The 17,396-nt window shown below is 40.0% G+C and overlaps 1 protein-coding gene across 1 annotated transcript; it reads left to right on the top strand.

The window, feature by feature from the left end:
• The first annotated feature begins 433 nt into the window (after positions 1–433).
• LOC118752728 lies at positions 434–1,492 on the top strand. Its single transcript, XM_036487609.1, has one exon. It carries the CDS (start codon positions 434–436, stop codon positions 1,490–1,492), a length of 1,059 nt encoding a protein of 352 aa, XP_036343502.1.
• Positions 1,493–17,396: the final 15,904 nt, after the last annotated feature.

Genomic DNA, 17,396 nt, shown 5'->3' with positions numbered 1-17,396 from the left:
GCTAGCAAACGAAACAAGACGACAATGGGAACTTTCACTTGGAGAACAAAAAGAGGTAGATCTTAATATTTTGCAGGAATTTCTCGAAACTCGATGTCGCTCGCTATAGGCAGCGTTGACGCATACTGGGCTTACGAAACAGACTGCAGCAAAACCCAAAAACAAAATCAATGCATATCACGCCACGTAAGGGGGTCAGACGGATTCCAAACGGTGTTTGTATTCTTCTGGTGAGCATAGAATTTATCAATGCCCTCAATTTCGTGAAATCCCGGTAACCACGCGAAAGGACGTAATCCGAAATAAAAACGCTTGTACAAACTGTTTGAGCGAGATGCATAAAAGAGACAAGTGCCGAAGCGCATCAACGTGCAGAATATGCAGACATCGCCACCATACGCTACTTCATTATTCCGAAACCGGCACTACTTCGATGGATACTGCGAATTCACAATCATCCAAAAATAGTGACAATCCAAACATCACCTTACTTGCAAGGCATTCGTCGTACTCTGCCACTGCCGCACTAAGCGCACCAGAAGCAACCGCTTCGGACACACATTCTGACGCGACCTTTGGGCAAGCCGTCCTTCTCGCTACTGCCCAATTACGAGCATGTGACATCAACGGAAAGCAGCATGTTTTGCGCGTTCTTTTTGATTCAGGCTCACACTCTTCATTTATAACTGAAGCATGTGTTCAAAGATTACAATTAGCTAAAAGGCGAAGTGAAGTCATTGTGTCCGGAATCGGATGCTCAAAGGGTAAGGTAAAGGGCGAAACATCATTGTTGTTGACGCCAATGGAGGGCACCGAAACATTCCCTCTATCTGCTTTCGTGTTGACAAAGCTTACAGAATCTTTGCCCGCGACGAAAATACACTCTTCCAAATGGCCGCACATTGAAGGCTTAAAATTAGCTGATCCGCAGTATTACCTGCCAGCTCGCATCGACTTAATTATAGGGTCTGATGAAATGTATTCGCTATTGGAAACAGAGGTTATAAAGGGCCCGCCTAATACTCCGATCGCGCAGAAGACAGTTTTTGGCTGGGTGCTGTTCGGCAAGCTAACTACCTTAGATAAATCGAACAATACATCTCCTTGCATATATTCAGATCGCGACTTAACAAAGGCAGTGATAAAGGCGTGGACACTTGATGAATTACCGGAGACTCGTTACTTTACGACAGAAGAGACAAGATGTGAAAATCTATTCGAAACAACTCACCGACGAAACACGCAAGGGCGCTTTATCGTGCATTTGCCATTTAGGGAAAATATTAAATTAGGTGACTCACGGGCTATAGCGATACAATGCTGGTTAAGAATGGAAAGAAGGCTTGAGCTAAATAACGAGCATCGAGAACAATATCATGCATTCTTGCAAGATATGTTGGATCAGGGTCATATGGAGCCGGCAAGTAACGTGCCTTCATCAAATTACTATATGCCACGCTTCGCAAAAAACTACAAACGGCCTGTCGCTTAATGACAATTTGATGATCGGGCCGCAACTTCAGGAAGACTTAGTTTCTATTTTAAACCGCTTTCAAATTCACAAGTACGCCTTAACCGCTGACATCAGCGGTATGTATCGTCAAGTAATGGTCGCTGAAGAACACGTCGATTATCAACGAGTCATATGGCGCAGAAGCAAACATGAGCCCTTACAAGATTTTCGTATATTAAGGGTTACTTATGGTATTGCCTCTAGCTCTCATCTCGCAATCAAAGCGCTGCAGCAGACAGCCAAAGAAGCCGCTACATGCTACCACCTCGCATCTTCCGTCATCCTCCGAGATTTTTATATGGACGACTTGTTAACCGGTAGCTCATCCGAAACAAGCCTCAATAGTCTGCGCAAAGAAATATCCCGAATACTTGGAAATGGTTGCTTTGAACTGCGGAAGTGGGCAACAAACTCGCCATTCGTCATCCGCAATATTCCTCTCGATGCAAGAGAGCACAATATATCTCATTTGCTTGCTGACGACGATACAGTACGCGCTTTAGGACTAATGTGGAATTCCACGGATGACTACTTATACTTCGACATCAAATTGGGGTCCCCACCGAAAAATCTCACCAAAAGATCGCTTTTGTCAGATTCCTGTCGATTATTCGATCCTACAGGGAAGCTGGCTCCAATCACCTTGGTCCCCAAAACGTTATTCCAACGACTCTGGCAACTTGGCTTAGACTGGGATGATGCAGTACCAGAAGACATCGCCGCTTGCTGGCTGAATCATCGCGAGAATTTAAAATTACTTTCTGGACTCAAAATCCAAAGATGGCTTGGAACCGGAATGGAAGGTTCAAAGACAGATCTGCACTGCTTCGCAGACGCTTCAGAGCAGGCGTACGCTGGTGTAGTATACGCTCGGACACGACATGCTGACGGCTCAATAACTGTAGCTATGGTAAGTGCAAAAACAAAGGTCTCACCTCTCCGTTCTATTTCCATAGCTAAGCTCGAGTTGTGCGCCGCCGTTCTGGTCTCAAAACTCGCACATCACGTTCAACAATCGTTAGCTGGACTGGTATCCAAGATATATGGATGGACGGATTCTATGAACGCATTGGCCTGGTTACAAAGCCACCCCAGCCGCTGGTCTGTATTTGTAGCGAACCGAGTCGCAACAGCACAATCGAATATAGCATCGGAAGATTGGTCCCATGTGTGTACAACCGATAACACTGGTCGACGGCCAAAATTTACCAGAGACGCCGTTATGAAATTCGTATGTAAAATCACCCCCTGATTACGAAAATCAAGGTTATTTTTAATTTTATGGTACCGTTTTTGAGATATTTGCAATTTACTTAATCATATATATCTCAAGAACGAATTAAGTAATTCCAAAACGGTTTAAAGCTTTTAAAAGGTAATAAAATTTTCTATAAGCTGTGCATACTTTTTGCTAGGCCCTGTAGATTCAAAGATAACGAACAATCATTACCGATTTTTTCAATTTTTTTTGTAAAAATATAAAAAAAATTGTACTTTGCGGGGAAGGATCTCGAAAACCTTTTATTTTTTTGCAGATTTTTTTTTTCTCCCTAAGCTCTGTTGTATTACAAAAAAAATAAGCTATCATCGAAGAAAATCGATGCAAAACTACGTAAGTTATAAGCGATCAAATAAAAATACCCAGGTTGCGCAATTTCAACGTATACCTCAAAACGTATGTATGGTATAAAGAAGAGTGAAATATCTAGCTATGCTCTGTTTCTATTGAGTTAAAAGTTCAATTTATGAATGAAATTACCCATATTTTTAACTTTTTTTTTTAATTTATTTATGTTTATACTATATTCTAACAATCTTTATCTTAATTTGATTTTACTATGTTGTCGAAATAATTATGTGTTCTACTTTGACGCTTATTCAGTTTAGGATCGGTTTCTCTTATGAGAACCCAGCAGTAATCACCCATCATTGCGACGTCCCAGAATCCTTGATATCGATTCTCAATTAATTTCATTTGCTGATGAAACCTTTCGCCATGTTCATCACTTTCGTCGCCAAGATTTGCCGGAAAAAAGCTCAAATGTGAGTGGAGAAAGTGAATTTTTAAAGACATATTTACGCCCATTTTCGCATAATTATTGATTAGGTCGTTCACTATCTGCTCGTAGTTAGGGCTTCTGTGTCTACCGAGAAAAGAAGCAACGACCTTATTGTTGTTATTGTTGATCAACTTTCTTATTTGTGGTCCAACAAAAATACCTTCCTTTATCTTGGCTTGAGAAATATCTGGAAAAACTGTTTTCAAATAGTCGAATGCTTCGCCTTCTTTGTCCAAAGCCTTAACAAAGTTTTTAATGAGACCGAGCTTGATGTGTAAGGGTGGAAGTATGATTTTCTCTTTCTTGACAAGAGGGGTGTATTTGATGTTATCCACACCAACGGTAAACTCGACTCTTTCCGGCCAATCCTTTCTGACGTAGTGGTCCTTACGAGCTCGGCTATCCCACTTGCAGAGGAAGCAGCAGTGCTTGGTGTAGCCACTTTGTAGACCGCATAGCATTGCAACGACTTTGAGATCAGAACATATTTTCCAATCATGCTCTTCATATTTGATAAATGTGAGTATTTTTTGCATTTCCTCGTAGGTTTCCTTTGTATTTACTGCATGTGCAATCGGGATAGAAGGCTTTTTGTTACCAATATGCAATAATACAGCCTTCAAACTCAGTTTATTGCCGTCTATGAACAACCGCCACTCTTTTGAATCATATGTTTGACCAAACTCTTTGAATAAACCAGGGATGTCGTTGCAGTAGCATATACTGTCTTTCTTGGTATAGTGTTTGGAAAATGGTTCGTGACGAGTTCTACTATATGTCACCTTAACATCGGATGACACAAATTTAAATTGTTGCATACGAGAAGTGTGGATCTCGGCCTTTTCCTTGGATAGTTCCAAATCTCTTATCCAATCATTAAGTTGTGCTTGTGACAGAACGTTTCTTTCGTTTTCCATGCGAAATTCAGTACATCTTGATCCCCCGCACTCAGATGTTACTGTTGACAATGGAACTGGATCCGCAACTGCCGTTGAATGTAGTACTGGTAATGTCACTGTAGGTACGCTGGCATAGGTTACTCCTCTTGATCTTCCAACGCCAAGTACTTTTGTTTGACAAATATAACACTCTATTGAATGGCAAGTAGGTTCTCTCCATATCATTGGTGTATCAAATTTTGTTTGTTGTCCTGATTCCCACTGAATCAATTCTACTCGACACGATGTACACAAAGTGTTCGGTGTCCATGGTTTTTCAGCACTTTTAGGCTCAATTCCAAAATACTTGGAGTATAAAGTTTTGATATGATCTGAGAACACTCGTCGTCGCCTTATGATAGTATATTGGCCACACATGAAACAGAACATATCTGGATCCTTATTACACTCAAATTCTCGCGTCCTTTTACTCATTTTATTTTTTTTAATAAATCACGGTTTTGAAATTAGACTTATGAACTGAACTATCTCCGGCGAGCCTTGAAGATGTTATGAAGTTTCAAAGCGCATTAACTCATAATTATACTCGGAACAAGAATAAAATTGAAAAAATCAAATCTTACCTAGACAGAAAGGTTCCTTTTTATAACAAGCCGGGAAAAGAAAATACTACCTGTTTTAGATATAGGCTTTAGAAATTTTCTGTGTCTTATAATTTTGAAAATCTACCTGCATACTTACCCATAACTGACGGAAATACATGTTTATAACTACATGCCTACAGCAGGTTTCGAACCCAACCACTCTTCCTTTCGATGCAACCACTCTACCTACTAGAATACAATTCGAGTATTAAAAGTACTATTTGATTTATTTAAAGAAAAAGTGTTATCATTGTTATGGTGTTATTCGTTTATCCGGATAATATCTCACTTGCACTTTATACCTTTAATATATGTATGTATGTATAGGTACATACATTGAAGTTGCGCAACCTGGGTATTTTTATTTGATCGCTTATAACTTACGTAGTTTTGCATCGATTTTCTTCGATGATAGCTTATTTTTTTTGTAATACAACAGAGCTTAGGGAGAAAAAAAAAATCTGCAAAAAAATAAAAGGTTTTCGAGATCCTTCCCCGCAAAGTACAATTTTTTTTATATTTTTACAAAAAAAATTGAAAAAATCGGTAATGATTGTTCGTTATCTTTGAATCTACAGGGCCTAGCAAAAAGGGTTGTATGCACAGTTTATAGAAAATTTTATTACCTTTTAAAAGCTTCAAACCGTTTTGGAATTGCTTAATTCGTGAGATTAATTAATGAGATATATATGATAAAGTGGACCCAATTTTTTTTTTTTTGCAAAAACGGTAAATTGCAAATATCTCAAAAATGGTACCATAGAATTAAAAATAACCTTGATTTTCGGAATCAGGGGGTGATTTTACATAAGAATTTCATAACGGCGTTTCTGGTAAAGAGAAAAAGTTGAAATTTGTGGTCCAGTGTAATCCAGCTGATCGCGCATCAAGAGGTATGCAACCTGCGCAATTTATCCAGCATAAATTATGGTGGAATGGGCCTACCTGGTTGTCGCAGGATGATAAATACTGGCCTAACTCACCATCAATACCATCGACCGAGTTGGAACTGCGCCCAAAGCGAACCCTGACTCACACCGCTTCTATTGGTGCTGCTAGCTTCATAGCGCGAGATATGCTCGCTAGGTTTTCGTCGTTTTTACGTTTGAAACGCATTACAGCTTATTGGTTGCGATATATATGCAATTTGCGAGAAAAGCAAAGGCAAGGAGGTCCGTTAACATACGCAGAGCTACGTGCCGCCGAAGAATACTGGATACGTCAGGTGCAAAGGGAAGCATTCAACGAAGAAATCTGGTGTTGCCAACACTCTAAACCTATCTCGCTTCGCAGCTCACTAATTCGGCTCAACGTATTCCTCGACGACAACAACATATTAAGGGCGGGTGGTAGGATTCGTCGCTCCGCTGTATCGCCAGACATCAAGTTTCCTATCGTCTTACCGTCAAGGTCCAGCATCGTTATCATGATAATTAATGACCTTCACAAAAGCCTCTTGCACGGTGGACCACAACTTATGCAGACCGTACTACAACGTCGGTTTTGGGTAATGGGCGCACGAGGATTGGTTCGAAAAATCTTTCATAATTGTACTACGTGTCGACGTCAAGGTGCTATTCGACAGCAACAGATGATGGCCGACCTACCAAGCTGTAGGGTTAACTACGCAGGCCGACCATTCTCTGTCACCGGCGTAGATATGGCTGGCCCATTTAGCGTAAAATTCTCCAAAAGACGCGGGTCAAAGTCTACCAAGGGCTATATAGCTGTTTTTATTTGCATGGCGACTGGCGCTATGCATCTGGAATTAGCGAGTAACTTATCCTCAGAGACCTTCATCAGTGTTATTAAAAGATTTGCCTCACGTCGAGGTTATTGCCGTACATACGTATCTGACAACGGAACTAATTTTGTGGGTGCTGAGAAAGATCTACGGACAGTATTTCAACAGGCGATGAACGATCCGAACCTCCAGCATTTTTTTGCGAACTCTAGCATAGATTGGCAGTTTAATCCCCCAAGCGGTCCTCATATGGGCGGTTTTTGGGAGTCTGCTGTTAAGCGTGTAAAGTTCCACCTTCGGCGAGCTCTCAAATCGACCTTGTTGACGTACGAAGAGTTTTATACCCTGATCACCGAAGTAGAGGCTTGCGTCAACTCACGCCCTTTGTGCCCGCTCTCGAGTTCTTCGTCTGACCCGGAAACATTGACTCCTGGTCACTTTTTGATTGGCGAGCCCCTCAAAGCATTACCCGAACCTACAATGCTCGATTTTAAGGGTAATATAAATCAACGATGGCAGCTTATATCCGCCGTACGTAACCATTTTTGGCGTCGCTGGCAGCTAGAATACCTTTCAACACTGCAAACTAGAGCTAAATGGGTGCGTCCGAAGAAAAACATACGAGAAGGGGACTTGGTCGTGGTGAGGGACGAACGTATTCCTCCTGCGAATTGGAAGCTAGCTCGTGTCATCAAATGCCATCCTGGACAAGATGGTTATACAAGAGTAGTAGATATCAAAACTGCCGAAGGCCTGTTGACTAGGCCCATCGTAAAGCTTGTACCTATTTTATCAGATGATGAAAAATCTCAGTAGTATATACTCATATTTTATGCATCACATAAGTTGTACACTTTATTTTATTAATGTACAAATTATTGAACTACTCATTTAAGGATGAATAGTCCAAGGACGCCGGTATGTTCGCGCCTCTCACGTATATTCGCAATACACATCCACTCTCTCAGCTTTGTCATTTTAGTTAAGGTGTCTATGAGTTCAGTAATAAATGAACCAGCAAACATTAAGCACGCGTCGTTTTATTTTACTCCGCTACTGCCGCAACAGTACGCATATAAAAACAAAAAGACAAAAATTATACATTTTTTAATTTTAAATAAATAAACATAAAACTACATATTTCGAAAAAAAAACAAATTTGCCTTTTTTGTATACGTACAAACGTATACAGAAGTAACAAAAATAACAATTACTCAAAGTGCTGTATATACAAGCATTACCACAAAAACAAAAAAAAAAAACAAAAAACCTACACTAAAACGTTTTCGAAAAAGTGGTTTGTTCTACGCAGTTTCAAAAAAGCAGAAACAAGTGTTTTTGCTACGTGGATTCGTAGCTTGTACTTCTTACATTTTTCGACGGAATCGAGTTACATACATACCAGTGATCAGCATGCGGTGCCTTTTTCGAGACTTCAAGTGTACTCGCAAACGATGCGGTGTAAGTATGTCCGCCACCGCAAGCAATGCCATTTTTGTGTGCATCGCATTTTTTGTCGCGTTCGTGTTTGCGGTGACTTGTATGATCAAAGCGTCGTTACTGCATAGTATGGCACCGCATTTTCATGTCGACTTCGGCTATGCGGTGGTATGAGCGGTCGTTTAAACATCGCAAACATCGCATTATTTCCGGATATGCTTGGCTGAATGCGGTGCACCGCATTATAAGGGCATATGTAGGTATCTGTGCAGCGCATTTTATCACTACAGTTGCGTACAGAGTTTGTATGTAGGCATGTTACAAAACAATTAATAAACATGAACAATTAGTCAAATTTAAATACACAAAATATGTAATATGTATTTTCTTTTAATTCAATTCATTTTTATTTCGTATAATGCGATGCACCGCATTCAAACAAGCATATCCGTAAGTGGTGCGATGTTTGCGTTGTTTAAACGACCGCTCATACCACCGCATAGCCGAAGCCGACATGAAAATGCGATGCCACAATATGCAGTAACGACGCTTTGATCGAGCACAAAACACTCAAACACGACATTATTTGAGCTTGCGGTGGCGGTAGATTTCGTTACAAAGTATTATTGAGTTTGAGTGGTACAGTAAATGAATGTCGTTGCGGTGTATTCGAAATTGTGATACACCGCAACTGATCTCTGATACATACCTATGTACATCAGCCAACGTGCATCAGCATAGCAGCATTAGCAGCCATCAACAGCATCAGCGGCAACAACAACACCAGACACAAGAAGCCCCCGAGCAAAAAGGAGCAAAAACAAACATCTATACCTACGTACATTCATCGCTACATAAACTAGAGGAAAGTAGTAAGTAGGCAAATTTTTAATTTTCTTAAAAATTGAAATAATATAAGTTTTATTTTCTTAAAAGTTATATCATTTCTAATAAACTGCCAACGGACATACATAAATACTAGACTGGTGCACAAGTCGACTTACAGCGAGTTTCAGGTCGTTTGGTCATTTAACATAGCAATGCAATGTTTTGTTTTCAACCACCAATGCTCTGCAAGAGCACAGAGAGAAATGAGCAATACATGCCGCAGCACAACCTGTTTCTCTCTAAGCATTGGCGCCGAAAGCATATCGAGCCCTAACTGCCAAAATAACGTAAGCGACATTTTTTTCAATATTTACTTTTTGTTGCAGAAATGTATCTAGATAATCGAGGAATATTTCTGCATCAATAAAAAAATTTGAAAAAAATTTCGCTTATGTTATTTTGGCGGTTAGGGCTCGATATATTGTGTGAAAAGGCAATAAAAGCCGTGGCAATGAAAAGCAATGGAAATGAAAGGCAATGCAAAATAATTGTATTGAAATCTGTGCAATGTGTCAAATAAGGATTCTTTACTTACTGAACACTCTTACTATTGGTATTTTATGGAGAAAATAAAATAGCTAAGTTATTGCTTGACATGCATATATGGTGGATATTTCATATTTTATTATATTTAAACACTAATATATGTATGTACATTAGAGTGGTTCAAAAAAATTTTTTTTTGGAAATTCATAAACGCTACCTCAAATTATTGTTACTTGTGATAAAAAAGAGAAACGTGTTTTTTTATTTTGAAAAAAAAAAGTTTTCTTAGAGGTCGCGCTGGTCGGTTTTTTATAAAAACGCTGATGTTCTCAATTTTTTTATTTTCTTGACATGGTAAAATGCAGCTAAAAATTTGTTTTTTACATATAATTACTCTGGTATTATTGGGGAACATTCCCTTAATTACATACCTGTCTTGGGCAGTTAGAATGGGCCTAGTGCCCGAAAATATGCTCTCGAAAAGAGACTAGTAAAATTAAAACGTTGATACTGATCGATTTACGCATTTTCATGCATTGGAACTTGTTACCAGGGAGTTTCTGGGGCTGCTAATTAGGGATCTGAAGTCAGTTTTTCAAAATTCAAAACGGCGGAACCAAAATGGCGGTAAATTTAAAAAAAAAATGTTTGGATTTGTTCGAAACCCGGCACTCGAGAGTTTTTGTGGTCGCCGATTACGACTCTGAAGTCACTTTTTTTAATTCAAAATGGCGGATCCAATATGGCGATCAAATTAAAAAAAAGTATTAAAATTAAAACGTAGAACGTTTTAAATATTGTCAAGGGTTAAAAAACGTTTCCAGTGGGTTTCTGGGGTTGCTGATTACGAATCTGATGTCAGATTTTCAAAATTCAAAATAGCGGTTAAGAGTTTCAAACAAATCCAATCATTTTTTTTAAGTTCGTCGCCATTTAGATCCGCCATTTCGAATTAAAAAAAATTGACTTCAGATTCATAATCGGCGACCCCAAAAACTCTCGAGTGCCGGGTTTCGAACAAATCCAGTCATTTTTTTTAAAATATGGACCGCCATTTCGGGTCCGCCATTTTGAATTTCGAAAAACGGACTTCAGACTCCTAATTAGCAACCCCGGAAACCCCCTGGTAACAAGTTCAAACCCATGACAATGCGTAAATCCTTCAGTATCAACGTTTTAATTTTACTAGTCTCTTTTCGAGAGCATATTTTCGGGAACTAGACCCATTCTAATTGTCCAAGACAGGTGTGTAATTAAGGGAAAGTTGCCCAATAATACCAGAGTAATTATATGTAAAAACCACATTTCTAGCTGGATTTTAACATGTCAAGAAAATAAAAAAAATTGAGAACATCAGCGTTTTTGTAAAAAAACCGACCAGCGCGACCTCTAAGAAAACTTTTTTTTTTTAAATAAAAAAATACGTGTCTTTTTTTATCACAAATAACAATATTCTGATGTAGCGTTTATGAATTTCCAAAAAGAGGGTTTTTATGAACCACTATAATGTACATAGTAGTATACTTTGTACCAAAACTGGTTTACAAATTTTATAGCTGAAAATGCTTACGCTGTTAATGGAATTGAGTCAAGCCACGTGAAGACGGCGCCAAAATTTCCGCAAAATCACCGATTATAATAAAAATATTTTTGCATAGGTTATCCGTCACGTACTTAAACGCTAGATATGAATATTTTTATTATATTCCGATTTTTGTTAATTTTTAAACTTAAGCACGTGACGGATCCCCTATCCAAAAATAAATGTATTATTAAATTCGGTGATTTGGCGGAAATTTCGGGGCCCACTTCACTGGGTTTGACTCAATTGTAAATTTTCACAAAATAAAATATTACAAAATAAAATAAAAATAGTCCATGAATGATTTCTGTGTCTAATTTTTTTTTAGTTATTTAAAAGTTTAACTCTATTTTGGTAATCTGAAATTTGGGTATAGATGAACAGAATCATTTATTGCAACGGAATCATTCGACTATGAATAAAATAAAGATTATTCAATATGTATGCTTCGTATACATAGGTACATATGTATTTTTGTGTATAAAAGACTTTAATTGTATACATCCATTTTGGTAAAATACGAATTATTTGTAAAAGTATGCTTTAACACTCCGCCTCACAACCAGTGTTGCCAGAACTTTTTGGGCGAACCGGCTAAATTGGCAAATAAAACCGGCTAAAAACGGCTAAAATGTTTCAACTAAATTTCACATCTTTTATTTAAATAAATAACGAGTAAAGACTATTTCTTGGAGAGAAGTTACAAATTCGAGCCGGAAAAAATTTTGCCGGCAAGAATTTGCAATTAGGAAAAACATATGATTGTGGCGCATGGTTGGATTTTTTGTAGACGATAATTTGAATAAAAAAGTTCGTTAAATTTAAAAATTTACAAACTGGAGCGATTTAAAATGAAAAATGTAAGTTAATACTTGTTTACTTAATTAATTTAGTTAATGCCAATGATTTGAAAGGTACTCGGCAAAAAAAAAACTGTATACTTAATCGGAATGCAACCTCAACCAGAGTCGATATAGTAAACCCGACAAAAAAATTCAAACGTATGTTGAAGAAAGTCGGACTGACAAGATATAAAATTCTATACAAATTTCTTTTGTTTGGAATGCAACCGTGGACACTCGCTGGCAGAAAAACTTGCAAATTTGCGTTCGTACAGAAAATTGCAAGTTTCTCTACATGAGAGAAATTTCGGGAGCATTTTTTCTTACTATCTGATATTTTGAGTGATAATTCTCGCTGGATTTTCGACGAACAAACCTATTGTCTTCCCTACAAGGCCTTTTCAGACTGACCGATTCTCAATACACTCAAATAGAAACCAATACACATAAAAAACGCTGTAAAAATTTCCCTTCAATTTTAAGGCAGTAAAACAACGACCTTAAGTTAACGTCAACCGAGGCCATATGTTGACAAGTGATGCAAAATCACAGTTACACAAAAGAACTGGTCAGATTTTTCAGAAATCCCTTCAATTCTGATGTAAAATATGATGCCAAAAGACTGCATTTAGATGACCGTTCATATGACCGGCAGATGTCTCGTAGGATTCCAAGAGAGTTTTGCTTTATCTGAGAAGACAATATCTACATGTAATATTTATTCTGTTTGTTGGCTCTATATCCAATCTTAAGAGTCTTAACAGTGAAACAGTTTCTTATTTTCTAAGTTTGCGAATAAATCTTCACACTTAAAATTAAGACATTTATAACAAACAATTTATGGAGAAAACTCCTTTTTCGTTTAAAATAAAAATAAGCGAAATCGGCCCAATTTCATAAAATCCTGCCTGACATGAAAATTTTCTCCACGATAAGGTTAGTAGCTATTTCTAACAGATTTTGGGTCGCTTAGTCAAAAATGGAAATATATATACATATTTGAAATTTAAGAAAACAAGGCAAGTAGCAAAATCGGCTAATTTTTTTCTGCAAAACGGCTAACAAATCGGCTGCCGGCTAAATCGAAATTTCTCCGGCTGTTTGCTATCGCAACCGGCTAATCTAGCCGGAAAACGGCTAAAATGGGAACACTGCTCACAATTTCTTTCTACTCTGTTCACTTTTAAATTCAACTGAACCGGTTCTGCGCATTTCTTTCATCACACATATTCATATACACATTTAACATAGTTCACGCACTGCACAGATTGTTTTTGGCTAAGCTTGTATGACAATGTTTTGCTAGCATTGCCTTTCATCCATATGTACGAACAGTGTCGCGCATTTCGTACACTGTCGCGAGAGACGAAGTTGTGTTGCATGTTGATGGCATTTCTCATTCGCAGCTGTTCAAGTTGTACGCTTACATTCCTGTAAGTGATAACAAACAGTGTTACATGCATAGGTCGCTTGTTGCTTATGTGCAGAGGTGGGCACTACCACAAACAATCGATCGCTAAAAGTGAGAATGTTTTAGTGTGCCTAATTCATTTTGCATGCTGCTGCGTTCTCATCGTTACGCTCTTGCTTGTATACGTACACGTGATGGTTATGCTCTTTGAGCGTGTGCTCGTTCTCTGCCCATGCCTGCTTATGTGAAACCAAGCCACTTGTGCACCAGTCTAATACATACGTATATACATATACATACATATATATACATAATTTAATAAAAGGCGTATTTTTTCTCGCCAAAAACGGTTTTATTAAAATTGCGGATATTTTCTAGACGCTCAAAAATTCCTCATCGGCAATTTGCGGCTATTAAAATTTTGGTAGAAAACCTCCGTTTTCCGGTGTCACCTTACCTTTTGTTTACAAAAGCCGACCTACCTAATGTCCCAAATAAATGCACTTACCGTGCGCAACAACAACACAAGGGGGCCAAACGAAATAAACAAATGCACGCACAAAAGGGAGATGACAAGAAAAATTCCAAGCAACCGGCTGGCTCAGTGGAGACGGCGGGGTTGCTTGCAAGGGACAATATACACGCAATCCAAATACCCAACAAACAAAATCTAGCTAGGGACAACAACGACAAAAATACCAAACGGCACCAACTAATATATATATATGTACGTAATAATAGGGTGGGTCGAAAATTTTTGCTAAACAGAAAAAAATTTTTAAACACGAAGATTTAAAAAGACAAAACCTTGTTTTTGGGGCGCACCGGAGGTGAGGTCCAACCAAAAGGTTACGAACCCACTCGCACTACCGCCCGTGCTGCCGGGGATATCTTTAACCCGCCTGTATGACTGGGCTCAGGGTGCAGGATGCTAAACAGGATCGGAAAGGGAAACACAATAAGAGGAAGCCTGCCGACAACAATAACGCCTAAATACACGACACAACAAAAGAAAACGATACTTATCGGCGGTCGGTGGGCGTTCCGACCGCAGGGGTGCTCCTCGGGAATATGGCCCCCAAATCCGGTGCCGACTTCACCACGCCTCGAAACTAATCGCTGCTGCTACTGCAATCTAAGTGCCTCGCCTGGCACTTACCGAATTTTTATTCAATTTTAAACACCTCGCACTAAACAGATTTATCTAATTTTACTGGGCTACTATGTATAAAAGCACTCGCGCTCGCAATAAGGGTCTTGCCTTTCTCAAAGCTCGCTTAGAACTGCCCCGGCACGCAGTCGCGAGCCAGGCCGCAACCTACGCACCGGTACGCAAACCGTTGGAGTGTCAGCGCCGGTGTTGTTGGTGCCCGATCAATTGGCGCCGGCCCGATCATTCTAGAAGCGAATTGGGCGCTTTAGCGGTCGCCACCACGGCGCACACAAACAACACCATGGACTTGCCATTGACAACAAAAGTGCCGCAATAGGTGAGAGCAAAGGCGACACCCCTACTACGGTCTTTCGCGTCATCTCTCATTCCTACATTCTTACCCTCGGTCGGCACCGTTTTTGGGCGGAGTGCCCTAATGGAGACTTTTCCCCTTTGCGGTGGCGCTCCACCGACAAACAACTATTTCGCTCAACTTGAGCTCATTCTGCTATTTATTTAGGTATGTACATACATATGTACACTTGAGTGTCGGCAGACTTCACTCCTATCGGCTGGAGTGAAAGGAAATAGGTAAATAGAACAAAGGGGAAACAAATGTTTATTTTTTTGCGGCCAGTACGCGACAACCCCACCCCTTCCTCCTTAAAAAGAAAGCTTGCCTTCTTTTGTGAAATACCTATCTCCTAACTGTCCCTATATGGTCTTAACTCCTTCACGTTCCATGTCCCTTTATCTTTGCCTGACTCGTCTACCAGGACATAAGTCCATGGCGACACCTTCTTCTTCACTATAAAAGGTCCTATATATTTCGGCGCTAACTTCGCCGCGTAGTAATTTGCTGCATCAGATAATACAAAATTTTTCCTCCAAACTAACTCTCCTGGCATATATTGCACATCTCTTCTCCTAAGGTTATAATTTCTTGCTAACTTGGCACTGGCCTCCTCTAATCTCACTCTAACGCTAGACCTAATCTCTTCGAGTCTCTTTGCTCTTTCTTCACAATTAATTCTCTCCTGCTCTCCTAATGACTCGATATATCTCCTACTGCCTTCCAACGCCATTTCCCTGCCAAAATTTACAAAGTGTGGCGTAGCTCCTAACACTTCATGCTGCGCTGTTCTAATACAGCACGCTACCTTTGCTAATTGCTGGTCCCAACTCCTTTGGTTATCCGCTACGTAAGCCCTAAGCGTTGTCTTAATTATCTGGTTTATCCTTTCGGCCGGATTAGCCTGCGGGTGATAGTGGGCGGTGTACCGGATTTGGGCACCATACGCACCGCAGAGCCCCCGCAGTTCGCGACTCCTGAACTGGGGTCCATTGTCGCAGACCACCGACCGAGGGGCACCAAACAAAAGAAACACCTGATCCTCTAAGATTTTACAGACACCCTTCGCCGTGGCAGTCCGTAAGGGAAACAACAGCGGAAACTTCGAAAAGTAATCCACGACCGTTAAAATATACTGATAGCCCTGTGTCGACTTCACCATGGGCCCTACCAGATCAACACATATCATTTCCCAAGGCTCGATTGCCTTGGACCTCTCAACAAACCCCCCAGCTGGCTGTGTGTTATCAGGCTTCACCTGTTGACAAATCTTACATTTTCGAACATATTTCGCGATATCCGCCTTCATCTGCGGCCAATAAAAATTTTGTGCAACCCTAGCGAAAGTTTTCCGGATGCCCATGTGACCGGCCAACTGGTCATCATGACTTTTACTGAGAATCTCAGCCCTCTCCTCTCGACCAACAACCTTTTTCCAATCCAAAGAATCACCGTAAATAGAGGGGAATTTGGACTTAACGAATTTGTAGAGGCAGCCGCCTTCTACTCTCCACGCTGGGTACGATAAGCGTCTCTTTTCTACAGACCGAATCATCTTCGACAACCAGGGGTCACTAGTGGAAACTTCAGCAACAGGCACACTACGGGACAACATATCTGGAACCACATGTTCCTTTCCCTTCCGGTGGACACCCTCAAAGTCATACTGCTGGAGCTTCAGCGCCCAACGCGCTAACCTACCACAAGGATCCTTCAAGTTGTTCAGCCAAACCAAAGAATAGTCAGTGACGACAGTAAACCTAGCGCCTTCAACATATGGACGCAATTTCTCGACCGCCCACAAGACCGCTAAACACTCCTTCTCTGTCGTCGAATAATTTTTCTCATTTTTATTCAGGGACCTACTCAAATATGCTATAACCCTCTCACCGTCCTCAAATCTTTAGGTCAAAACTGCTCCTATACCGAAATCAGACGCGTCTGTCTGGATTGTGAAAGGCTTCTCAAAATCTGGACAGCTCAAAACGGGTGCTGTCACCAGGCGCTCCTTCGCCTCCCTAAAGCTCCGTTCACAATCTTCGTTCCACTCGAACTTTCGGTTTTTCTTTGTTAATTCGGTGAGAGGCCTAACTAACTCAGCAAAGTCCTTAATAAATCTTCGGTACCAGGACACTGTACCTATAAATGACCTAACCTGTTTCACATTTTTGGGCCTTTCGATGTTAACCATCGCTTCAACCTTTTCTGGGTCTACGTGTAGACCGTGCTTGTCTACCACGTAGCCTAAATACTTTAACTCTGGCCTACAAAAGTTGCACTTATCCCTATTCAACCTAAGGCCCGCTTTAGTTATCCTATCTAAAACTATCTGCAGAATCTCTAGATGTTTATTGAAGTTATTTGTAACGATAATGATGTCAT

This window comes from Rhagoletis pomonella, unplaced genomic scaffold, assembly GCF_013731165.1.
Source record: "Rhagoletis pomonella isolate Grant_MI unplaced genomic scaffold, Rhpom_1.0 Rhpom_scaffold_01778, whole genome shotgun sequence".
Lineage (NCBI taxonomy): Eukaryota > Metazoa > Arthropoda > Insecta > Diptera > Tephritidae > Rhagoletis > Rhagoletis pomonella.
The sequence above is the reverse complement of the archived record's forward strand: the minus strand, read 5'-3'. Positions and strand labels throughout refer to the sequence as shown.